General features: G+C 46.7%; 1 protein-coding gene across 7 annotated transcripts in view; it reads right to left on the bottom strand.

The window, feature by feature from the left end:
• The window catches only part of ARMC9 (armadillo repeat containing 9), a 172,707-nt gene extending 148,444 nt beyond the window's left edge, over positions 1 to 24,263 (bottom strand). For 4 of the 7 annotated variants that reach the window (XM_021074826.1, XM_021074824.1, XM_005672270.3 and 1 more), the window contains exons 1-5: positions 24,134 to 24,262; positions 9,255 to 9,342; positions 7,372 to 7,497; positions 3,968 to 4,138; positions 842 to 997 (exon numbers count right to left, since the gene is read on the bottom strand). In XM_021074826.1, the coding sequence (XP_020930485.1) occupies positions 842 to 997; positions 3,968 to 4,138; positions 7,372 to 7,497; positions 9,255 to 9,305 (504 nt within the window). In that variant the 5' untranslated portion in view covers positions 9,306 to 9,342; positions 24,134 to 24,262. Of the gene's footprint in view, positions 1 to 841; positions 998 to 3,967; positions 4,139 to 7,371; positions 7,498 to 9,254; positions 9,343 to 14,789; positions 14,894 to 24,133 lie in introns of all 7 variants that reach the window. The other 3 variants (XM_021074827.1, XM_013984568.2, XM_013984566.2) reach the window with 2 other exon arrangements.

Below are 25,348 nucleotides of genomic sequence, written 5' to 3'. Positions count from 1 at the left end.
CCCCAAGCACAGCATTCAACCGCGATGCTCTGCAACAAGCTGGCTCCGAGGACATCCGTCAACCACCTGACCTTCCGTTGAGCAGCCGCTACTCAGGAGTGATGAAATTTCCTTTAGTGAATCAGAGCAGAACCGGAAACGTTCCGGCTTTGGAAGGAGAACTGTACCTGCTGTTTGATGCAGGGAGTAAGCGCCATACAAAGTCTTGCAAAGGGTGTGAGGTCTTTAGAAAAAGTATCTATTTACATCAAAATATTTGTCTCTAAGTACAGGTCCATAAACCTGTCAGTGGGACACATTAATTTTAGTAAATCAACAAAAATTACCTTAATAGGTAAATCTTATTTATAGTTATGCCCCACTGTTAACTAAAATGAAATAAAACAATTAAAAGGGCTAGAGGCAAATAGTCTGAAGAAATAATATAGTACACAGGCAAGTAATCATATAAAAGTAAGTGAGAATTTTAGCACAAATCAAAATATACACGGCCGGTGTTGCGTAAAGTAGCCTAGTGTGTTGGGTTTTTTTTTTTTAGGACTACTAATCTGCACTGTAAATTAGGATATGATCGTTTCAGTACAGCAAAAGTTTACACAGAATGATTTTGGAGGTTAGTATATTATAAAATATTTATGTTAGTCTGGGTTAACCGGTCTGGGTGCAACCAAAAATTCCCATGTTATGGCACTAGGAAAGTTTGTTAAAGCAAGTTATCTGCACACCCTTTTAAAAACATAACCTAAGCCAAGTTTTAGTGTTTTTGCAGCATCATGCAGCAGCCATCAGCATACACAACGCCGCCCGAGATCTGCTGCGAGACTCAGAGGCTGTCACTCACCTGGAAGAGCTCTTTGAAGGACGGGTGCGCCGCAGGCTTGGGAACAAACGGCAGCGCATAGAAAGGGAGGAACTCCGTGGTCTGGCTCAGCGCTGCCCCTTTGGTCTCCAGGTAGGTTTTGAAATAGGAAATCCTCTCATCCAGTTCCTCCTTGTCCTACGAGGCAGCGGGGAGAAGCGGGGATCTTGGCTGAGTCTCCTACTTGCTGCCCGTGTACCCGCCTCTCCCCGAGGCCCCTTCAGTTCCAGCCCCGGTGCTGGCATCCTCCACATTTGGCCTGGCCTCTGTCCTGTACCCGATCATCCTAGTGTCACCTCCCACCTCCCCCCAGTTTCACCCCTTTGTGCCACTGTCAGGAATATCAGAGAACTAGGTATATACGCTGCTCAAATGCTGCCTTTTCACTTAATTATCACCACTTTCCATATCCTTAAAATTCTTCAAAAACTTTATTATTATTATTATTATTTTGGTCTTTTTAGGGCCACACTGCAGCATATGGAGGTTCCCAGGCTGGGGGTCGAATTGGAGCTGTAGCCACCAGCCTATAAACCAGAGCCACAGCAATGCGGGATCGAAGCTGCGTCTGTGACCTACACCACAGCTCACAGCAACGCCGGATCCTTAACCCACTGAGCAAGGCCAGGGATGGAACCCACACCTCATGGTTCCTAGTCGGATTCGTTAACCACTGTGCCACGATGGGAACTCCAAAACATTATTCTTTTTTTTTTTTTTTTTTTTTTGGTCTTTTTGCCTTTTCTAGGGCCGCTCCTGAGGCATATGAGGTTCCCAGGCTAGGGGTCTAAACAGAGCTGTAGCCACCGGCCTACGCCAGAGCCACAACAACTCGGGATCCGAGCCGAGTCTGCAAGCTACACCACAGCTCACAGCAACGCCGGATGCTCGACCCACTGAGCAAGGCCAGGGATTGAACCTGCAACCTCATGGTTCCTAGTCAGATTCGTTAACCACTGCGCCATGACGGGAACTCCAAAACATTATTCTTAATGGCAGGACCAAACCTTATCTTGTGGGACTCTCATAATTTATTTAACCAATTCCCCACTATCAGATAGGCACATGGGTTTTTGTTTTGTTTCTGTTTTTTAGTGCCATCCTGGCAGCACATGGAGGTTCCCAGGCTAGGGGTCGAATCAGAGCTGTAGCCGCCGGCCTACACCACAGCCACAGCAATGTGGGATCTGAGCTGAGTTGGCCACCTTTGCCACAGCTCACAGCAACACCAGATCCTTAACCCACTGAGCAAGAACAGGGATCAAACCTGCGTCCTCATGGATGCTAGTTGGGTTCGTTAACCACTGAGCCATGATGGGAACTCCCAGATAGGTATATGGGTTTTTGTATTTCAGATTGCATAAATTAATATTTGCCTGCATTCCAAATTTCCTTACAATTTTTTTTTTCTTTTTACCACTGCACCTGTGGCATATGCAAGTTCCTGGGCCACGGGTCAAATCAGAGCTTCATCTCTGACTTAGGCCACAGCTTGAGGCAACACTGGATCCGTAACCCACCAAGGGATCAAACCCGAATCCTTACAGAGACAACGTTGGGTCCCATTGAGCCACAATGGGAACTTCCCATAAGTTACAGGGGAGTCATGTTTTGAAACAGAAGTTTTCCTATCATTATTCCTTTTCTTTATTACGCCAAGAACTGACTTCGCTTGCTCCACGCCGTCCGCGTGTGATCCAGGGTAAGTCACGTCCCCTTCGGGCTTCCCATTTCCTCCTGGGCCTCAACAAGAGGGTCCACCCTGGCCTCACCTGCTCCGTCCCACACAGCCGTACACAGGCCAAGCCCGTTCTTCTCGTTAATGCAGCTCATTTCGCCGCCACTGTGAAGCCCCCTCTGACCACTAGACTTTAAAAATGTGTTTTTTTTTTTTTATCTTACAGCAAAATGGAAAAATGAGAAAAGTAAAATCAAAGAAAATGGAAATCTCCCATGATGACCCCTATGTGAGTCCATCGTAAGGAACTCGGTGGCTCAGTGATGTGCCACCACCCTGTAAAGCTGCCCCTCCACCACCAACCCCTCCCGTGGCCCTGATGTTTTAAATAGTGAACACAGATCCTCAGGACAGTAAGCCAGCGTGGAGGAGCCCCGAAACAAAGGCATGTGGTCCAATGTCAGCCTGGCCTGCTCCCCTTCTGTCCTTCCCCCTGAACCCCCGGTTCACCCGCCAAAGCAGGTGCCGCTGCTCCCTCTCCTCGTCCCATCGCCAGCCCCACACCTGCAGGAAGACTGCAGCGGCTAAAGTCTACTCGTCACTCAAACAGACATGCCAGTTTTCCACTATTTGAGCTTAAATTTATCTTGTAATATGTGGCCAAAAACGTGGTCTCCGTACGTATTCGCTTAGCTACACATGTATATACTTTTGTTAAACTTTTTCTTTCTTTTTTTTGGTTGCAATGTTCAGCAGCTTGATGTGGGATGTCAGTTTCCAGAGCAGGGACTGAACCTGGGCCGCAGCGGTGCAAGCACTGAATCCTAACCCCTAGACCCCTGGGGAGCTCCCCACGTGTGTGTACTTTAAGGGGCCAGAGCAACTTCGTTTTGCTGAGTTTTCAAAAACTTGAGGTATTCAGGAAAATGTTGACCACTTTCATTTTGTCACAGAAATGAAAATTAATTTCCCATGTAAGTTAGCAAATACACTGCTGGGAGTGAGATTTTTTTAAAAAAATCATTCATCAGGACAGAAGACGCCTTAGAAGCAATATAAAAAATGTCCACAAGACTAAACCGAGGCGATCCCGTTGCGGCTCAGCGGAAACGATCCATCCAGTATCCATGAGGATGCAGGTTCGATCCCTGGCTTCGCTCAGTGGGTCGGGGATCTAGCGTTGCCGTGAGCTACGGTGTAGGACACAGGCGAGGCTCAGATCTGGCATTGCTATGGCTGTGGTGTAGTCCAGCAGCTACAGCTCTGATTCAACCCCTAGCCTGGGAACCTCCATTTAGCTACGGCCCTAAAAAGCAAAAAAAAAAAAAAAAAAAAAAAAGACTAAACGAATGCTCATTTGGAAAACATCATCGCTAACGTTCTCCTTTCACACGCCATGTGGACCAACCCACGCGACACGGTAAACCTACAGGTCTCCCTACGGAGTGTTTCAGAAGGTAGATGGCGAAATGGATGTGGAGGTAGAATTCCAACTTCTGGGCGAGGGAGTCACCGTCTCGGACGGAACGGGGAATGTGCTCCTCCCACAAATCGAAGAACTCCCTCTGGTCCCCACTGTCGAAGGCAGCCAGGAGGTCCTTCTGTGGAGAAGACATCAGACTGAAGCCCCTGCGGAAGGGATGCCCCTCGTCCACTCCTCAGGTTCTCGCACCCTCCCAATACCCTGGACGCCCTTCTACGCGCCATCGCTGAGTCTCCTTTGCAGAGACCCAGCGGGCTTCAAACCATTCAGGCTGAGATTCCTGCAGACCAACTCTGCTTTCCCGCCCCTTTGCAATATCCAATCTGAGCATCTAAAGAATAGATGCAACATTTAAGGTCTCTGAAATGGAAGGAATCAGGCACAGGCCGAAGACTGAGGCCAGAGACTCGAGGGCGCATGAATACTCTGAAGTCGCCCTTTGGAATCACAGCACAGAAATGATGAGAACAGGCCAGACCCAGAGCCCGGCCAGACCTCGGCAGAGTGAACCTCATACCTACAGAAACTTGCTGAGAGCATGACTGCCAGCTCCCTGAGTGGCTGGGAGCTCATCCGCCCTCAGCGGTCAGTCCCAGGCCTGGCAGGTGGGTGCTGTCATGTGCCCGCATATCTGGCAGAGAGGACACTGTGGGAACCAAGCTCGGACCCCAGCCCAGGCCCTCCAGTTCCAGAGACAAGGAGGCCTCAGCTCGAGATGGAGGAGGAGGCCCAGGCCGGCACCGATCCAGCCTCGGAGCCGTGCGGGTCTGACTACATGGGGCAGGGCCAGCTTCCCCACTCACCATGCAGGGTGGAAATAGAGAATTCTGGAGAAAGAAGGAGGCAGTTACCATGTCACTTGTCTCACAAGAAGGATGATAACTGACACATCACTTGCTGCATGATTTTGCAGACTTTTTTTGTCTTTTTTTTTTTTTTTTTTTTGGTCTTTTTTTTGTCTTTTTAGGGCCACACTTGTGGCATATGGAGGTGTCCAGGCTATGGGGTCTAATCGGAGCTATAACTGCCGGCCTACACCACAGCCACAGCAATGCGGGATCCGAGCCGAGTCTGCGACCTACACCACAGCTCACGGCAACGCAGGATCCTTAACCCACTGGGCGAGGCCAGGGATCAAACCTGCAGCCCCATAGTTCCTAGTTGGGTTCCTTAATCACTAAGCCACAACGGGAACTCCAGATTTTGCAGATTTTGGTGTAAGGCAGAATCGAAAGAACTTCCCAATAATTGAAAACAACACGGCTTGTATTGTTGTCCTCTTGGCACCAGATGCCCGAAGTACTCAGAACTACATTTTGTGCTCAACTCCAAAAGTACTTCTTAGACGGGATTTTCTATAGACAGACCAGTTCCCCTCCCCAGCACCAGCATGTGCCACCATTATTTGGGGACCATTTTTTTTTTCTACTCTTTTTGAATGGTTTTACTTTTTTTTCTGTGAAATTGTCTTTTAGGTTATACAGTCTAGTTTTTCATAATCACACTTTTTAACATGATAAAGTGGAAAGGTACAGAGAGCAATGTTCCGGTGTTCGGTGATCCTCAAAGTCAAAGGCATTTCATTCATAAGGACTGTCCCAGGGTGCGTCTGACGGAGTGTTCTCCGTGTCCCGTGACTCGGAACGACTGGCTCGGAGGACTGCCTTACTCTGGAAGGGACTGCCATACATTGGAAAGGAATTCAGAATTTTTCAAAATAAGCCCTACCGTGAAATTCTATCTCTTTTTCAAAACTGGCTGCTTTCTGTTTCTCGGCCACGGAAACGGTGATAGGGAGCCGGCCCGCACCTGCGGGGCAGGGTGGGCGCCAACATGAAGCACGGGCAGCCAAGCACTGCCACCTCTGGAAGAATTTGGGGGAACCTGGCCAGCAGATTCCCCCTTTCTTGTTACTGACTGATCCACAGGCGAAGGGAGGCCTCCCAGGGGCTGTGCTGTGGGGGCGCGGCCCGCCCCGGGCCCACCTCCCCGGACCTCTGAGCAAACCCTGCCAGCCACTCTGCAGAGGGGTCTCCCTCGAGAGAGGTCCAGTGACCGTGCGAAGGAGGCGAGCGCAGGCTCTGTGGGTCTTTTAAAGCGTGGAGTCCAGGTATTTCCTCGACGTGGCTTGGCAAAGTTCACAACTCGAATATCAAATGGCCCAGCGACAGTTTACCCTACATTCTATGTGTGCAGACCTGGGACCACAAGCCTTTTCTGTGCCCTTATAATCCCAATTTATGGATCATTCGGTACCTGGAAGCGGTCCCTGCGTTTAAAATAATATGGGAGTTCCCGTCATGGCTCAGCGGCTAACGAATCCGACTAGGAACCATGAGGTTGCGGGTTCGATCCCTGACCTTACTCAGTGGGTTAAGGATCCGGCATTGCCATGAGCTGTGGTGTAGGTCGCAGACTCGGCTCGGATCCCGCATTGCTGTGGCTCTGGTGTAGCTCCGATTGGACCCTTAGCCTGGGAACCTCCATATGCCGCGAGAGCGGCCCAAGAAAATGGCAAAAAGTCAAAAAAAATAATAATAATAATAACAACAATATCTATACATGAGACAGTCCCAGGTTACAACTCGTGGGCTCACAAGATATTATTAACTTCTTGAACGTAAAACAGGATCACAATCGGAATTACCAAGATCAGAAAGTTTACACACCACCAACAGTCACCGATAAACACACACACACACACACACACTTTCTTACAGAATGGTGCTGTGCTTCGGGAAGCTCCCCCTTTGTGGCACCGACACTTGGGGAAAGTTCCTAAGTCACAGTTCTGGGTATTTTGGGGGGGGCCATCTACAATGGCGGGGCACAGCTAGTTATTGCGTGAGCAGAAAAGACACACTTGTGACAATCAGAAAGTTTCAAAGTCTTTCAAGTTAAGGGCAGACTCTGTTTCCATGTCTAGTAAAAGGATGCTGCCTTGCACAGGACTTGCTCCCTGCCCCCTCCAGCCTCCCCCAACGAGAATGCAAGCTCCACGAGGGCAGAGGGTTCATTTTGTTCTGTTCATCACTGTGTCCCCGGCACCTAGAACTAATAACCTAAAATGCCACCATGTGGGGACATTTATCTCAGTTTCTAAGCATCGCACGGTTTCCTTTCCCTTCTTCCCCAGAGATGGATGTGAAAGCTCTTGTGCTGCCACCCATTTCCTAGGCCGGGTGCAGAGATCTGAAGATCGCATTTTATTACTTTACCCACAGACCTCTGCGCAGTCTAATGAGGCACCCTGCCCAGGTCCCCAGAAATGACTCCAACATTCTCTAATGACAGCATTTTTACAAGCTCACAGCATCTTGATGATCTACAGAAATAAAGGAAAAATGTTACCTGGATTATCAATGGTTTGGAGTCCCTTAAAGAGCCACATGCTGATTTAGGTAATGGTTTTCCTTTTATTTTGCATTCTTTTGAAAATGTTTTCAAGGTGTCTTCAAATTCGGCGAAATCTAAATACTATGTTTAAAAAAGACAGCATAAATGTATATATAGATATATATTTCATGGTTTTAACGTCAACAGACTAACTCTTTTTTTGTTTTTTGTTTTTTTTGGCCACGTCTACAGCATGCAGAAGTTCCCGGAGCAGGGATTGAAACGGTGCCACGGCACTGACCCAAGCCACAGCAGTGACAACACTGGATCCTTAACCAAGGAACTCCCAAACTGTCTTTGATGCAACTGTACAAGCTCAATATTATCACAGATTTATAATGGGATTAATGAACTTTGGGAGAAGCAATTTGGCAGGTTAAGCCCAGTGATTTTTCTTTTTTTTTTTTTTTTTTTAACCTTTTTAGGGCCATACCCACAGCACATGGAGGTTTGCAGGCTAGGGGTCGAATTGGAGCTATAGCTGCCAGCCTACGCCACAGCCACAGCAATGTGGGATCTGAGCTTGTACAGTTACATCAAAGAGAGTTTAGGAGTTCCTAGCACCAACTATGTGCCACCCCCAGCTAAAAGCAGTAGAGAAGAACAAAAATCCTAAGGCATGAGCCCCAATCTTCAAAAGCTTTCAGTGTGTGGGACACATAAAGGTCCACTAACAGGCAACGAGTTAAATAGAGGACAACGGAGCCAGCCACTCGATGGAATACGCTACAGCCTGGAAAAGTATCAGAACGATCATGGGAGATGTCCATGCCACATTGTTTTTGGGGAGCCATGCCACGGCATGTGGGAGCTCCCAGGCCAGGGCTCAAACCCTCACCACAGCAGTGACAACACTGGATCCTGAACCACTAGGTCACTGGGGAACTCTCATACTACGTTATTGTTGATAGATAAAAGTTCTCATTGTGGCTCAGTGGGTTAAGAAGCCAACTGCAGCAGCTCAGAAGTTCCCGGAGCTGCAAGGTACAGTTTTGATTCCCAGCCCGACGTAGAGCATTAAAGGTTCCAGCATTGCCGCAGCTGCAGCTTAGGTCACAGTCACATATCAGATTCAACCCCTGGCCCAGGAACATTCCTACGCCACGGGTGTGGTCATTAAAAAAAAAAAGTTCCTATTGTGGCTCAGCGGCGACAAACCCAGCTATTAACCATGAGGATGCGGGTTCAAGTCCTGGCCTCGCTCAATGGGTTAAGGATCCGTTGTTGCGGTGAGTGGTGGTTTAGGTTGCAAACATGGCTTGGATCTGTCGTTGCTGTGGTGGTGGTGTAGGCTGGCAGCTGTAGCTCTGATTCGACCCCTAGCCCAGGAACTTCCATATGCCACACATGTGGCCCCAAAAAACAAAAGGCAAGCTACAGAACAATGTGTGCGGTATCATCACATTTTGTAAAACAAACTCCAGTCGCGTGAATATATGTTGAAGGTTCATAGAACATTCTGGAGAGGTAGCATAATAAATATACTAATTTAGTAATATACTAAACACAGAACAGTCTGGAGAGGTAATCTACTAGACCGTTAACAGCGGGCACTGCAGTAGAGCATGGAAATTCACTGTTTATACCTCCACACCGACTCTTTAACCACAAGCTTGAGTTGCTTTTATAACTTCCTTTAAAGGAATTCTAAAAAGCAGCTTTTTAAGATTTCAGTTTAGTTACGAAAACAAAATATAAACACATGGAAAATTTTTAAATTATGGTAATGAAATGACAGAAACACGACAAGGCACTGCAGGATTTGTTGCATTGTAAAATACAGGCTTTACGAGTTTTCAAGATCTCTTTAGCTGGGACCTGTGCTTTGTAAAACCTACCTCTTTCACTAGTCCAAGTAATTCTGATTCATGAGCCAGAATGTCTCCCATGTTGAACCGTTACTGCTAATTCTCACAGCAAAAATCTCTACAAGGCAAAAACATAAGACAAAAGCTTTCATTTCAACTATCTGAGAAATCACACAAAGGTGGCTGTGGTGGCAGAATTATGGTCCCCAAAGCTGTCCACGTCCTAGTCCCCAGAACCTGCGAATATGTTAGGTTGCACGAAAGGGGGGGGGATTAAGGCTGCAGATGAAATGCAGGTTGCTCATTAGCTGACCTTAAAATAAGGAGAAGAGCCTGGATTATCTGGTGGGCCCAACATAATCACAGAGGCCTTATCAGAGAGGGAGGAGGCAGGAAGGTCAGCGTCAGACGGATGCAGTGGGACAAAGACCTGACCAGCCGTTGCTGGCCTTGACGACAGAGGAAGGGCAGGAGCCAAGGCACGCAGGCAGCTTCTAGAACTTGGGAAAGGCAGTAAACTGATTCGCCTCTGGAGCATCCAGGGAGGAACAAGCCCTGCCAACAAACACCCTGAGTTTAGTCCGATGAGACCCATTTCAGGTTTCCAACCTCTAGAACTGTTAAGACACTAAATGCGTTGTCTTATTGTCTTAAGTCTTTAAGTTCGTGGTAATTTATTACAGCAGCCCTAGGAAATACAGTGGCTAAAGTCAAAAGCAATTCTCTCCTCTCTGATAACTAGTTAAAATGAATGTGGACAGAGACTGGAGGGAGGAGTAAATGAGAAAGGCAAGCATTGCTGGTGAAAGTGTGGAAGACAGCTTTTCTTATTTCGTTTGCTTCTTATTGATTTACTTATTTTTGGCTGTGCCCGTGGCATGTGGAAGTTCCCAGCCAGGGATCAAACCTGTGCCACAGCAGTGACCCAAGCTGCAGCAGTGCCAATGCCGAGTCCCTAATCTACTAGGCCATGGGGGAAGTCCCTGGAGTTTTCCAATATGCTCTCACGCAGTATGGGTAATTCAACTAGTCAAAACCACAAAGCCTATTTGGAACAAAACAGAGGTTTTATTTTTGCTTTTTAGGGCTGCACCTGTGGCATATGGAAGTTCCCAGGCTAGGGGTTGAATCAGAGCTACAGCTGCCGGCCTACACCACAGCCACAGCAACGTGGGATCCGAGCCACGAGTGTGACTTGCACCAGAGCTCACGGCAACACCGGATCCTGGACCCACTAAGTGAGACCAGGGATCAAACCCGCAACCTCACGGATACTAATCGGATTCATTTCTGCTGCACCACAACAGGAACTCCACAAAATAGAGTTTATGAATAAGGTGAATTCATTTACCTTAAGGGAGGATATGCCCTAGAATTAATCTGATGTGGATGAACACAGTCACTAATCCTTCTCTCTGCTTCCAAGTAAAAAATATTAACCATTCACAACAAGAGAGCAGGTGCTACTTAGTTAAAAGAATCTTCAGTGTCACCAAGAGACCCTAATCATTCAGCCTTGCGGCAACGGAAAAGGAGGTGATACGCATTTACACAAGTGTTAACACAAGGTTCATAGACCAGAGAATTTAACAGGACAGCTTTTTGGTTGTTGTTTTCTTTTTTTTTTTTTTTTTTTTTTTTTAGGACCTGTGGCACATGGAAGTTCCCAGGCTAGGGGTCAAACTGGAGCTACAGCTGCCGGCCTATACCACTGCCACAGCAGTACAGGATCTGAGCTGCGTCTGCGACCTACACTACAGCTCATGGCAACGCTGGATCCCCAACCACTGAGCAAGGCCAGGAATCGAACCCACATCCTCATGGATACTAGTCAGATTCATTTTCACTGCACCACAATGGGAACTCCAGGACAGTGGGCTTTTTTAATGACATGTAAGATTGCCCAATATCTTTTATATTTTCAAAACACTTAAATAAGTAAAACATTGCAAACTTTTTAAACATAATTCTTTCTTCTCTCCTGCCTCCCCTCCCGAAGGTACACCCAAAACAGCCATTCCCTGTGCCCCCTCTCAGGCTCCCCCCGAGATTGGTGGCCCATAACCCAGAGGAATTGCAAAGTCTGGGCTCTAAAACTGACTCTGCCATCTACTGGCACCTTTTTTCATCTGTAAAATAAAATGGAGAATTTATTAGATCTACTTCTAAAAATGCATAATTCTGTAACCTTACATTTTTCTGCCCATAACAGTGCATTTGATTTGAAACATTAGAACCTAAGTCAGGAGGAAATTAGGTAATATCCCCCTTTGCACGCTCCGTCACCATCACTCTCTCATGGCTTCATCTCCCTCAAAGTACTTCCACACCATTACCTGTCACCTCTCTCCCTGCTCCAATCCAATTTCTAAGCTATAACAAGTGATCTTGGGAGTTCCTGCTGTGGTTCAACGGGTTAAGAACCCAACTTGTATCCACGAGGATAGGAGTTCGATCCCTGGCCTCGCTCAGTGGGTTAAGGATCCGGCATTGCCGTGAGCTGCAGTGTAGGTCACAGATGCAGCTCAGATCCTGTGTTGCTGTAGCTATGGGATAGGCCGGCAGCTGCAGCTCGGATTCAACCCCTAGCCTGGGAACTTCCGTATGTTGCAGGTGTGGCCCTAAAAAGCAACAACAACAAAAGCAATATGATTTTGTTCACCCCCAGCACCCCACCCCACCCCCGCCCGCTTAGGCCTCCCTGTGGTTCCACCACCCTCCAGATGAGGGCCAGGCTCCTTTGGCTCAATCTTCACCTCAAAGCCTACACAACTTGGCCTCCTGCCCGCTTTCCTTTCTTCTATGGCTTAAGCCACAGGGGCCCCCATGTTTCCAGGGCACACACACTGGACACCCGCACACGCCTGCACGGACTCTGCAGTCCCCGCTCCCTCGGCCTCATCGCCCTTCCTGCAGACAACCGCATGGCACCGGGATCTCTGCTTCAAAGTCACATCCGCAGAGAGACTTGCCCTGGCTGCCCTTCCTAAGGAGCAGCCCCGTCCAGCACTTCCGACCCCTTTGTCCTGCTTTATTCTTTTCAACAGCACTAAGCATCTCCCTCCATTAACGTGTCTGCCCCCCCCCGCCACCCCCACCCCGGGGTACAGGTTCCCGGAGAAGATGCCTTCTCTTGGCAGCTCCAATGCCACGTCCAGCGCCTGGCACACTGCAGGTGCTCAAAAATACCTACTGAACGAATGGAAATGATTTCAGAGATGAAGAAAATCAGGCAAGGAAGGAGCCTGAGCGTGGAGGCAAGGGATGCGGGGTCATTTTCGGCCGGGCAGGCAGAGAAGGCCTCCCGGGAAAGAGGGCATTGGAGCAGACACGTGAGAAGCCAGCATGTCTGGGATCTGGGGAAGAGGGATCTGCAGGTGCCCTGGCTTCGGGAGGAGGGCGGGCAGGCTGCGGACGCGCCGAGGTGCCAGGACCAAGTCAGGGAGGTGAGTGGCCTGGACCTTAGTCTGAGGGCAACGTGCCGAGGAGGGGACTGATCCAGCCTGACCTCCCACGTCTTGGTGTGAACCCCGGGTCTGCCGTGTGGAGAAGAGACTGCGGGCACCCTGAGTGGCAGTGGGGAGACCAGTGGAGACGTGTGAAGAGCTCTGATTCCAGAAGGAGAGGCAGAGGGGCCACCGCGGATGGACCTCATGGGGAATCTGAGGGGACGGCGTGGAGGAAGACGCCTGGGGCCTGAGCAGTCCCAGGATGTAAGCCACTTGCTGACCTGGGGGCAACTGGGGAGGGACCGTCTGTGGGATAAATCCAGAGTTCTCTCAGTGGTTATGGATCCAACTAAAAACCACGAAGTTGCGGGTTCCATCCCTGGCCTTGCTCAGTGGGTTGGGGATCTGGCGTTGTCGTGAGCTGTGGTGTAGGCCGGCGGCTACAGCTCTGATTGGACCCCTAGCCTGGGAACCTCCCTATGCTGGGGAGCGGCCCTGGAAAAGGCAAAAAGACAAAAAAAAAAAAAAAAAAAAGTAATTTCTGCTTTGTCAGCAGCCCATGTATAAAAAAACACTGACTGAAAAGATAAGAGCACCAACAGAAACATGTTCTGTCAGCTCACGCTCTCTGCAGGCTAAGTAAACTATACTATCCCAACTCTAGGAAGAGAAAGAAACCAAATCAAAATGGCAAAAAAAAAAAAAAAAAAAAAAAGTTCTGCTTTGAGACCCACGGACAAGAACAGACGTGTGATGGCCAAGGGATGGACTGGGAGCTTGGGGGAGGTAGATGCCGACTATTCCATTGAGAATGGATGGATGGGCAACAGGGGCCGAGGGTACAGCACAGGGGGCTATAAGCCAGTCTCCTGGGAGAAACCAGAATGGGAAGGAATAGGAGAAAAGGTGTGCCTGTGTAGAAACTTCCCATACAACACAAGTCAGCACAGCATTGCAAATCAACTACTCTTTAATAAAAAATTAATGAAGTTAAATACGCTACAAGGATATATTATGCAATGTGGGCAATATCAACAATATTTAATAATAACTGTAAATGGAATATGATTTTTAAAAATTGTGAATCACTACATTGCACACCTCTAATCTCTATAATATTGTACAGCAACTATGCTTCAATAAAAATAATAATTTTTTAAAAGAGAGTTCGGTTTGGGCCACAAATCTGAGAGGCATATTAGACATTCAAGCAGGGGTGGTTAGGTAAAGGGAGAAGCAGGAGCTGGAGAAAAGCATCTCGAAGTCTTCACCACAAAGATGGCGACTCAGAAGATGAGCATCCTACACAGATGTGACCGCGGGGGGAAAGCGCAGCCGGTGGGGAGGACAGACCCAGGCTGAGCCCTGGGTGCTTGGTGCCGCAGGGTCAGCGAGAGGGCAGCAGACAAAGCAAGAACAGGGACCTGTGGGAGCCACGACCAGGACACTGCAACAATCTGGGAGCCCAGGGACCATGCGTTCCAGGTCGACCACGATGACCTTGATAAGAGCAGTGAGGACATGTGCCGTACAGGAAAGGGTTAAAGAGAGACAGGGAATGTAGGAAGGAGGGACACAAAGGAGAGGAGAGACGGCTGGCAAGGGACGGAAGGTTTTCTAAGGAGGAAGATATTATGAGCAGCGGGTCTGTGAGTTGACAGAATGACCCAGGTAGAGAAGAAAAAAATGGATAAGGCAGAAGAGAGATGGTCAAGGAGGCAACGCCCTTGATGCAGCCAGTGTCCCATGAGAGCCAGGGGTGGGGACAGGACACCCCCTGACACGGAGGGATGGCAGAGGATCTGGGTAGTGACCAAAGAAATGGACAGGTTTAGTGATAAGAAGTAAAACAAGGAGACAGGATTAAGATGGTGGAATAGAAGGACTGGAGCTCAACTTGCCTCTGAAAAACAATAAAATTACAACCAAATGCTGAGCAATCTTCAACCAAATGGACTGGAAACTTTCAAAAAGATATCCTACTCCAGAAGACAAAGAGGAGGCCACATCCACATCAAGAGATAGGAGGGGAGACTACGTGATGATATAAGCAACCCCATACCTCCTGGGTGGGAAGCCCCACAGACCAGAAAGTAACTGCATTAAAGAGACTCACCTACAGGAGTGAGAGTTCTGAGCCCCACATCAAACTCCCATGAGTGCCCCCAGAGTATCTGGCGTTGAAGTCCAGTGGGGCTTGTGTGCAGGAGCTCCACAGGTCTGGGGGAAACAGAAACGCCATTCTTAAAAGGCACACACAGATTTTCACATCCAAGGCAAAGCAAAGTCTACATAGGAATCCAGGTCGGACCTGACTGCAATTCTTGGAGGAACTCCTGGGAAAACAGGGGGTGAATGTGGCTTGTTGTAGGGGAAGGGCATTGGAGGCAAAGCTCTTGAGAATATTCAGCAGTGTGCCCTTCTCTGGAGGTGGCCATTTTGGGAAAATCCGGCCCCACCCATCACCCTGAGAAGCCCCAGACCAAACAACAATCCAGGTGGGATCACAGCCCCACCCATCAGTAAACAGGCTGCCAAAAGAACCCCCAGGCACACAGCCACCTCTAATCTCACCCAGAGACAAAACTCCACCAACCAGAAGGATAGGAATCAGTCCCACCTACCAGTGGGCAGGCAGCAGTCCCTCCCATCAAGAAGCCTACAGCAAGATCTCATACCAACTTCAACCACCAGGGGCGCAGACACCAGAAGTAAGAGAGGCTACAACACTATTGTCTGCAAAAAGGTCACCACACCAAAAACCTATACACATGAAAACACAGAGAACTATAACTCAGATGAGGGAGAAAGAAAAAACCCCAGAAAAACAGCTAAGTGATCAGGAGATTCTTAGCCTCCAGGAAAAAGACTTCAGACTGTAGATGCTGAAGATAATGCAAGACACTGGAAATAAACTGGAGGCAAAGATGGATAATTCACAGGAAACAGTGAGCACAGAAACACAAGATACAAAGCTTATGCAAGAAGAGATGCAAAATACAATGACTGAAATAAAAAAATTCATTAGAAGCAACCAACAGCAGAATAAAGGAGGCAGAATAAAGGAGGCAGAACGAATATGCGAGGTGGAGGACAGATGAGTGGAAATCACTGATGTGGAACAGAAAAGAGAAAAAAGATTGAAAACAAATGAAGAGAGTCTCAGAGAACTCTGGGACAATGTTAAATGCACCAACATCCATATCATAGGGGTGCCAGAAGAAGAGAGAGAGAAAGGGACAGAAAAAATATTCAAAGAGATAATAGCTGAAGAATTCCCTAACAGGGGAAAGGAACCACTCACTCAAATGCAGGAAGCACAACGAGTACCATATAAAATAAACCCAAGGAGGAATACCCTGAGACATATATTAATCAAACTGATGAAAATTAAAGACAGAGAAAATATTGAAGGCAGCTAGGGAAACAAATAACATACAAGGTTATTGGCAGATTTTTCAGCAGAAACTCTGCAGGCCAGAAGGGAGTGGCATGATATACATAATGTGATGAAAGGAAAAAACCTCCAACCAAGATGACTTTACCCAGCAAGGCTCTCATTCAGATTTTTTTTTTTTCTTTTTGCTATTTCTTTGGGCCACTCCCGCGGCATATGGAGGTTACCAGGCTAGGGGTGGAATCGGAGCTGTAGCCACCGGCCTACGCCAGAGCCACAGCAACGCTGGATCCGAGCCGCATCTGCAACCTACACCACAGTTCACGGCAACGCCGGATCTTTAACCCACTGAGCAAGGGCAGGGATCGAACCCGCAACTTCATGGTTCCTAGTCAGATTCGTTAACCACTGCACCACGACGGGAACTCCTCTCATTCAGATTTGAAGGAGAAATCAAAAGCTTCACAGATAAGCAAAAGCTAAGAGAATTCAGCAACACTAAACCAGCTTTACAACAAATACTAAAGGAACTTCTCTAGGCAGAAAAGAAAAGGCTGCAACCAGAAACAAAAATCCCGCAAATGACAAGGCTCACCAGTAAAAGTATATATACAGTAAAGATATGAAATCATCCATGCACAATTATGCCACCAAAATCAGAAACCATGAGAAGAGGAGGGTACAAACACAGGACACTGGAGATGCACTTGCAATTAAGAGACCAACAACTTAAAACAATCTCATATGTATATAGACTCCTATATCAAAACTTCAGAGTAACTGCAAACAAAAAATCTACAATTGATACACAAACAAATAAGAAAAATCAACTCAGATACAACAATAAAGATAGTCATCAAACCACAAGAGAACAAAAAGGGAAGAAAAAAGAGCAACAAAAACAAATCCAAAGCAATTAATAAAATGTCAATAAGAACATACAGGGAGTTCCCGTGGTGGCGCAGTGGTTAACGAATCCGACTAGGAACCATGAGGTTGCGGGTTCGGTCCCTGCCCTTGCTCAGTGGGTTAACGGTCCGGCGTTGCCATGAGCTGTGGTGTAGGTTGCAGACGCGGCTCAGACCCCGCGTTGCTGTGGCTCTGGCGCAGGCCAGTGGCTACAGCTCCGACTCGACCCCTAGCCTGGGAACCTCCATATGTCGCGGGAGCGGCCCAAAGAAATAGCAAAAAAAAAAAAGACAAAAAAAAAAAAAAAGAACATACATATCAATAATTACGTTAAATGTCAATGGACTAAACATGCCAACCAAAAGACATAGACTGGCTGAATGGATACAAGAAGACAAGACCCATATATATGGTGTCTTCAAGAGACCCACTTCACTTCTAGGGACACATACAAATTGAAAGTGAGAGGATGGAAGAAAATATTCCATGCAAATGGGAATCAAAAGAAAACTGGAGGAGTTCCCGTCGTGGCGCAGTGGTTAACGAATCCGACTAGGAACCATGAGGTTGCGGGTTCGATCCCTGCCCTTGCTCAGTGGGTTAACGATCTGGCATTGCCGTGAGCTGTGGTGTAGGTTGCAGACGCGGCTCGGATCCCGCGTTGCTGTGGCTCTGGCTACAGCTCCGATTCAACCCCTAGCCTGGGAACCTCCATATGCCGCGGGAGCGCCCCAAGAAATAGCAACAATAACAACAACAACAACAAAAAAGACAAAAGACAAAAAAAAAGAAAAAAAAGAAAAGAAAACTGGAGTAGCAATACTCATATCAGACAAAATAGACCTTAAAATGAAGAACATTTTACAGGACAAGGAAGGTCACTACATAATGATCAAAGGATCAATCCAAGAAGAAGATATAACAATTTTAATTATCTATGCACCTAACACAGGTTCACCACAATATATAAGGCAACTGCTAACAACCTTAAAAGGAAAAATTGATAATAACACAATAATAGTGGGGGACTTTAACACCCCACTTACAGCAATGGACAGATCAACCCAACAGAAAATCAATAAGGAAACACAAGCCCTGAATGATGTATTAAGCCAGATGGACTTAACAGATATTTATAGGACATTTCATCCAAAAGCAACAGAATACACATTCTTCTCAAGTGCACATGGAACATTCTCTAAGATTGATCATATCCTGGGCTACAAATCAAGCCTCAGCAACTTTAAGAAAATTGAAATCATATCAAGCATCTTTTCTGACCACAACGCTATATGACTGGAAATCAACAACAAGGAAAAAACTGCAAAAAACACAAATACGTGGAGACTAAACAACATGCTACTAAACAACCAATGGATCACTGAAGAAATCAGAGAGGAAATTAAAAAATACCTAGAAGCAAATGACAACGAAGATACAACACTCCAAAACCTATGGGATGGAGCAAAAGCCGTTCTAAGAGGAAAGTTTATAGCAATACAAGCCCACCTCAGGAAACAAGAAAAAGCTCAAATAAACAACCTAACTTTACATCTAAAGCATCTGGAGAGAGAACAGACAAGACCTAAAGTTAGTAGAAGGAAAGAAATCATAAAGATCAGAGCAGAAATCAATGAAATAAAAACAAAGGAAACTATAGAAAAGATCAATGAAACAAAAAGCTGGTTCTTTGAAAAGATCAAGCAAAAAAGACTTATCAAGCAAAAAAGAGAGAGGACTCAAATCAATAGAATTCGAAATGAAAAAGGAGAAGTAAAAACGGACATCACAGAAATACAAAGGATCATAAGAGACTACTATATGCAACTATATGCCAATAAAATGGAAAACCTAGGAGAAATGGACAAATTCTTAGAAAAGTGCAATCTTCCAAGACTAAACCAAGATGAAATAGAAAAGATGAATGGACCCATCACAAGAACAGATATTGAAACTGTGATTAAAAAACTTCCAACAAACAAAAGTCCAGGACCAGATGGCTTCACAGGCGAATCCCACCAAACATTTAGAGAAGAGTTAATACCTCTCCTTCTGAAACTATTTCAAAAATTTCAGAGGAAGAGATACTCCCAAACTCATTCTATGAGGCCACCATCACCCTGATACCAAAACCAGACAAAGACACCACAAAAAAAGAAAACTACAGGCCAATTTCACTGATGAACATCGATGCAAAAATCCTCAACAAAATACTAGCAAACCAAATCCAACAATACATTAAAAGGATTATACATCATGATCAAGTGAGATTTATCCCAGGGATGCAAGGGTTCTTCAATATCCACAAATCCATCAGTGTGATACACCACATTAACAAACTGAAGAATAAAAACCATAGGATCCTCTCAATAGACGCAGAAAAAGCCTTTGACAAAATCCAATACCCATTTCTGATAAAAACCCTTCAGAAAGTGGGCATAATGGGAACCTACCTCAACATGATAAAGGCCATGTAAGACAAACCCACAGCGAACATCATTCTCAATGGTGAAAAGCTGAAAGAATTCCCACTGAGATCAGGAACAAGACAAGGATGTCCACTCTCACCACTATCCTTCAACATAGTTCTGGAAGTCCTAGCCACAGCAATCAGGGAAGTAAAAGAAATAAAAGAATTCAAATTGGAAAGGAAGAAGTAAAACTATCACTATTTTTTTTTAATTTTTTTTTTTTTTTTTGTCTTTTTGCCATTTCTTGGGCCGCTCCTGCGGCATGTGGAGATTCCCAGGCTAGGGGTCGAATCGGAGCTGTAGCCACCAGCCTACGCCAGAGCCACAGCAACACAGGATCAGAGCCACGTCTGCAACCTACACCACAGCTCACGGCAACGCCGGATCGTTAACCCACTGAGCAAGGCCAGGGATCGAACCAGCAACCTCATGGTTCCTAGTTGGATTCGTTAACCACTGCGCCACAACAGGAACTCCCAACTATCACTATTTGCAGATGACATGATACTACACCTAGAGAATACTAAAGACTCTACCAGAAAACTGTTAGAGCTCATCCACAAATTTGGCAAAGTCTCAGGATACAAAATTAATACACAGAAATCAACGGCATTTCTATATACTAACAATGAAAGATCAGAAAGAGAAATTAGGGAATCAATCCCGTTTACCATCGCATCCAAAAGAATAAAATACCTAGGAGTAAACCTACCTAAAGAGACAAAAGACCTGTACTCTGAAAACTACAAGACACTGATAAAAGAAATCAGAGATGACACAAATAGATGGAAAGATATACCATGCTCTTGGATTGGAAGAGTCAATATTATCAAAATGACTATACTACCTAAGCCAATCTACAGATTCAATGCAATTCCTATCAAATTACCAAGAACATTTTTCACAGAACTCGAACAAACTATTTTAAAGTTTGTTTGGAAGCACAAAAGACCCAGAATAGCCAAAGACATCCTGAAAAAGAAAAAATGGAGCTGGAGGCATCAGGCTCCCGGACTTCAGACTGTACTACAAAGCAACAATCATCAAAACCGCATGGTACTGGCACAAAGACAGAAATACAGATGAGTGGAACAGGATAGAAAGCCTGGAATTAAACCCATGCACTTACAGCCAACTAATCTATGACAAAGGAGGCAAGAAGATACAATGGAGAAAAGACAGCTTGTTCAATAAGTGGTGCTGGGAAAACTGGACAGCCACATGGAAAAGAATGAAACTAGAACACTCCCTAACACTATACACAAAAATAAACTCCAAATGGATTAAAGACCTAGATATAAGACCAGACACTATCAAACTCTTAGAGGAAAACATAGGCCAAATACTCTCTGACATAAACACAGCAACATCTTCTCAGATCCACCTCAGCGTAATAACAGTAAAAACAAAAATAAACAAATGGGACCTAATCAAACTTCAAAGTTTCTGCACAGCAAAGGAAATCCTAAACAAAACAAAAAGACAAACCATAGAATGGGAGAAAATCTTTGCAAGTGAATCGACTGACAAGGGGTTAATCTCCAAAATTTATAAACACCTCCTACAGCTCCATACCAAAAAAACAAACAACCCTATCAAAAAATGGGCAGAAGATCTACACAGTTTTCCAAAGAAGACATACAGATGGCCGAGAAACACATGAAAAGATGTTCAGCATCACTCATTATTAGAGAGATGCAAACCAAAACCTCTATGAGGTATCACCTTACACCAGCCAGAATGGCCATCATCCAAAAGTCTACAAACAATAAATGCTGGAGAGGGTGTGGAGAAAAAGGAACACTAGTACACTGTTGGTGGGATTGTAAATTGGTGCAACCACTGTGGAAAGCAGTATGGAGATTCCTCAGAAAACTAAACATAGGACCACCATTTGATCCAGCAATCCCACTCCTGGGCATCTATCCAGGGAAAACCACCACTCACAAAGACACATGTACTCCAATGTTTATTGCAGCACTATTTACAATAGCCAAAACATGGAAATAACCTAAATATCCATCGACAGAGGAGTGGATCAAGAAGGTGTGGTACATATACATAATGGAATATTACTCAGCCATTAAAAAGAACGAAATACCAGCATTTTTAGCAACATGGATGGACCTAGAAACTATCATGCTAAGTGAAGTCAGCCATACAATGAGACACCAACATCAAATGCTTTCACTGACATGTGGAATCTGAAAAAAGGACAGACGGAACTTCTTTGCAGAACAGATGCTGACTCACAGACATTGAAAAACTTATGGTCTCCGGAGGAGACAGTTTGGGGGGTGGGGGGATGTGCTTGGGCTGTGGGATGGAAATCCTGTGAAATCAGATTGTGATGATCATTATACAACTACAGATGTGATAAATTCATTTGAGTAATTAAAATAAATAAAAAATAAATAAAAAATAAATTTAAAAAAGCCAAGGAAAGGGGACAGTGGCCCGATGAGGCCCAGGCAGGACACCCACCCCGCCTGCCACCTCTCAGCCCGCCAGAGACACAAGGAGCGAGGAGAACTGCTACAGTCTGAGGACCGCCCACCTCTCCAGCCTTTCTCTGGACCAGCCACCAGCCACTGTCCCTGTCCTGGCTCCCTTCTACCACTTCCCCATGTTAGGCACCCCCAGAAGTGAACTGCCCCCAACCCCCCCTTACAAAAGGCTCTTTGATGATTCTAAGCCCCCTGGTGTCCTCTCCTTCCCCTTGCAGGCAGACTGAACTCATCATACTTAGTCAGGGCTCGACCTCCTTCAGGAAGCCCTCCAGGAGCCCACCCCTTCCCTCCCCACCAAGGCGAGTCTCTCTTCTCTGAGGAACCTCCTTACACTACATTTACTTCTGCTGTTATACCTATTACCCTGTTTATAAAGGCAGGGTGCTACACTTAAATTTTCCATCTCCAGAACCTAGCAGGGGGCCTGGAAGGTTGACAGGCACCCAAGACGTTTGACAAATAAATGAAGCCCAAGCAGAAGGAAAAGCAATTTTGAAGGCCCTGGAGAAAACGCGGTTGTTCTGAGAACTCAAACTCCTTCCCACCTCAGGGCCTTTGCACATACTGTTCTCACTGCCTGTAACACTTTTCCCCTCTCTTTCTTCACCTGGCTAACTCCTGTGCTTAACAAGCATCACTCCCTCAGAGAAGTTCCTGGTGACCATCACTTGAATAAGATTCTGTTATGATCATCTGTCAGTGAATGTGAGATGTCATTTTACTGCTCCGACAATCTTAGAAATTACAGGACTTTCCGTAGACCTTTATATCATAACAGGTCATTTACTGAGGGCTTATTGTATGACAGGCAACGTGCAAAATGCTTCACTTTTTTTTTTTTTTTTTTTTTGTCTTTTTAGGGACGCACCTGTGGCATATGGAGGTTCCCAGGCTAGGGGTCCAATCAGAGCTGTAGCCGCCGGCCTACGCCACAGCCACGGCAACTCGGGATCCAAGCCGCATCTGCGACCTTCACCACAGCTCACAGCAATGCCAGATCCTTAACCCACTGAGCGAGGCCAGGCATCGAACCCATGTCCTCATGGATGCTAGTTGGATTTAACTGCTGAGCCACGATGGGAACTCCCAAAATGCTTCACATTTAATTTTCACAATAAACCTGACTGATGTATATCATTTATATTCTCCTTTGACAGATTAGGCAACTGAGGTTCAGAGGGGGTTGAGATGCTCCCAATAACTCAACTAGGAAGCAAGTGACAGTGGAAATTTAAATCCAGATTGATATCAACCTCTACACAGTATTACTCCAAAGTCTGGACCATATGAATCAGAATCACCTGGGATGCTGTGCAAATGAAAATTCCTAGCAAGTGGAGTTCCTGTTGTGGCTCAGTGGGTTAAGGATCAGGCTTTGCCAGTGAGATCTGGTGTAAGTAAGTCAAAGACTCCATCTGGCAGTTGCTGTGGCTGTGGTGCAGGCCAGCAGCTGCAGCTCTGATTCAATCCCTAGCCTGGGAACCTCCATATGCAGCGGGTATGGCCAAAACAAAACAAAACAAAATACCAGAAGGAAAGGAAAATTCCTAGCATCACTCTGCTCCTACTAAACACAGTGCCCAGAAATTGTTTTAAACAATCTCTCCTGATGACTTTTAACGCACATTCAAGTTTGAGAAGCATGGCTCTACTTTATGCAAAAACTAGAGAAAACTTCTTCAGACACTCCTGACGGAGGGATTTCGGGCCTACGAGCTGGATGAAAAAGGGAACTGTGGGATTTGTCTGAAAGACGAATTTGCATAGCAAGCATCCCGGTTTAGCTTAGACGGATGAAGTCTGGACTTCATCGGGGTGCCTGGGGAGAAGGGTTAGCTGATAGATAACGAAAGGGATGGATCTAAAGGCCCCAGGCCACATTCTCGAGCTGTCACTACCCAGCTGGACGACCCGGACCCCTTCAAAGATCAGGGAATACTTGTGGGAAGCAGCCGGGACTGTCCTCGGGATGTCCCGGCGGCCGCCTCAGGCCCACGCCAGAGTTAAGAGCCCAGGGCAGCAGGCGAGAAGTGAGGGCACCCGGCAGCGGCTGCTGAGTTGGCGCATGGGGAGAAGGCTCATTAGAGCCTCGGCCCTCGGATCCATCACCGCTCCTCCCGCCCGGGGACGTCGGGCTCGAGAGCGGCCCGGCAGCGTCCGGGGACGCGCTTACCTGCTTCGCCGCCGCGGGAACACGCGCCGAGTCAGCTCGGCCACCACCTCTCCAATCGTCACCCCGGCAACCGCCGCCGCCAGCCTGGCATCACGTGGATCCGGGCAGCCAATCACAGGACTCGACCTGCGCGGAGCATCCTGGGACAAAAGGCGTCCCGCAGGTTCCAGGCCTCAGCAAGAAAGTGTGGGCTTTCGCTTCCGGTTGTGGGTGTAAGTTGCTGGACCGCGTCACCCGTTCTCCTCGCCACAACTTCCTATTGGTTCGTTTCCACAAATATTGCGCGTGGTGTTGTGCCTGGCTCTGGGGATGTGCCTTGCTCGACCGCTGTCAACCTGTAACTTCTAGGAGCTCGGGTAAAAAACAAAACTGGCAAGAGATTATAGTGAAGTGTCTGCTTTAAAAGATAAGGCGGGAGTTCCGTTGTGGCTCAGCGGGTTAGGAACCCTACATAGTGTGCGTGAGGATAAGGATTTGGTCCTTGGCCTCGCTCAGTGTGTTAAGGATCCAGCTTTGTCCCAAGCTGTAGCTTAGGTTGCAGATGCCTCTGGGATCTGGTGTTGCTGTGGTGTAGGCCTATAGCTGCAGCTCCAGGTTGGACCACCTAGCCCAGGAACTTTCATATGCCAGCAGCTGTGGCTGTAAAAAGCAAAAAAGAGAGAGCGAGTGATTAAGAGAGATTTCCTCCCAGAAAAGCTGAGTTTTTTTTGGTGGAGTTTTGTTTTTGTTTTTGCTTTTTAGGGGCACACCACAGCTTTTTGAGATTCCCAGGCTAGGGGTCCAATTGGAGCTACAGGTGCTGGCTTACGCCACAGCCACAGCAATGCCAGACCCGAGGCACATCTTCCACCTACACCACAGCTCATAGCAACGCCTGATCCTTAACCCACTGAGCAAGGTCAGGGATAGAACCCGCAACATTATGGTTCCCAGTCGGATTTGTTTCTGCTGCACCACCACGGGAACTCCCGGAAAAGCTGAGTTTGATCACTGCCCAAAACTCAGGATGTGTGGGGGCTTCAGTGCCATCTATCTTCTTGGCTCAGAGTCCATGTAGAGATTGAAGAACTTTGAAGAACTGTGTCTTTGTATCTCTCAAGGGCTGCTTGAGTTCTTGGAAAAAGAACACAGGGGTTGGGAATGTGCAGCCCACAAGAGAGGTGTCAGTGAGCAGGAAGGCAGGGGAGGCCTGCAAATGAGGGAGATGAGAGTATC

Source organism: Sus scrofa, chromosome 15, assembly GCF_000003025.6.
Source record: "Sus scrofa isolate TJ Tabasco breed Duroc chromosome 15, Sscrofa11.1, whole genome shotgun sequence".
NCBI lineage: Eukaryota > Metazoa > Chordata > Mammalia > Artiodactyla > Suidae > Sus > Sus scrofa.
This window is presented reverse-complemented; position numbering and strand designations above follow the sequence as displayed.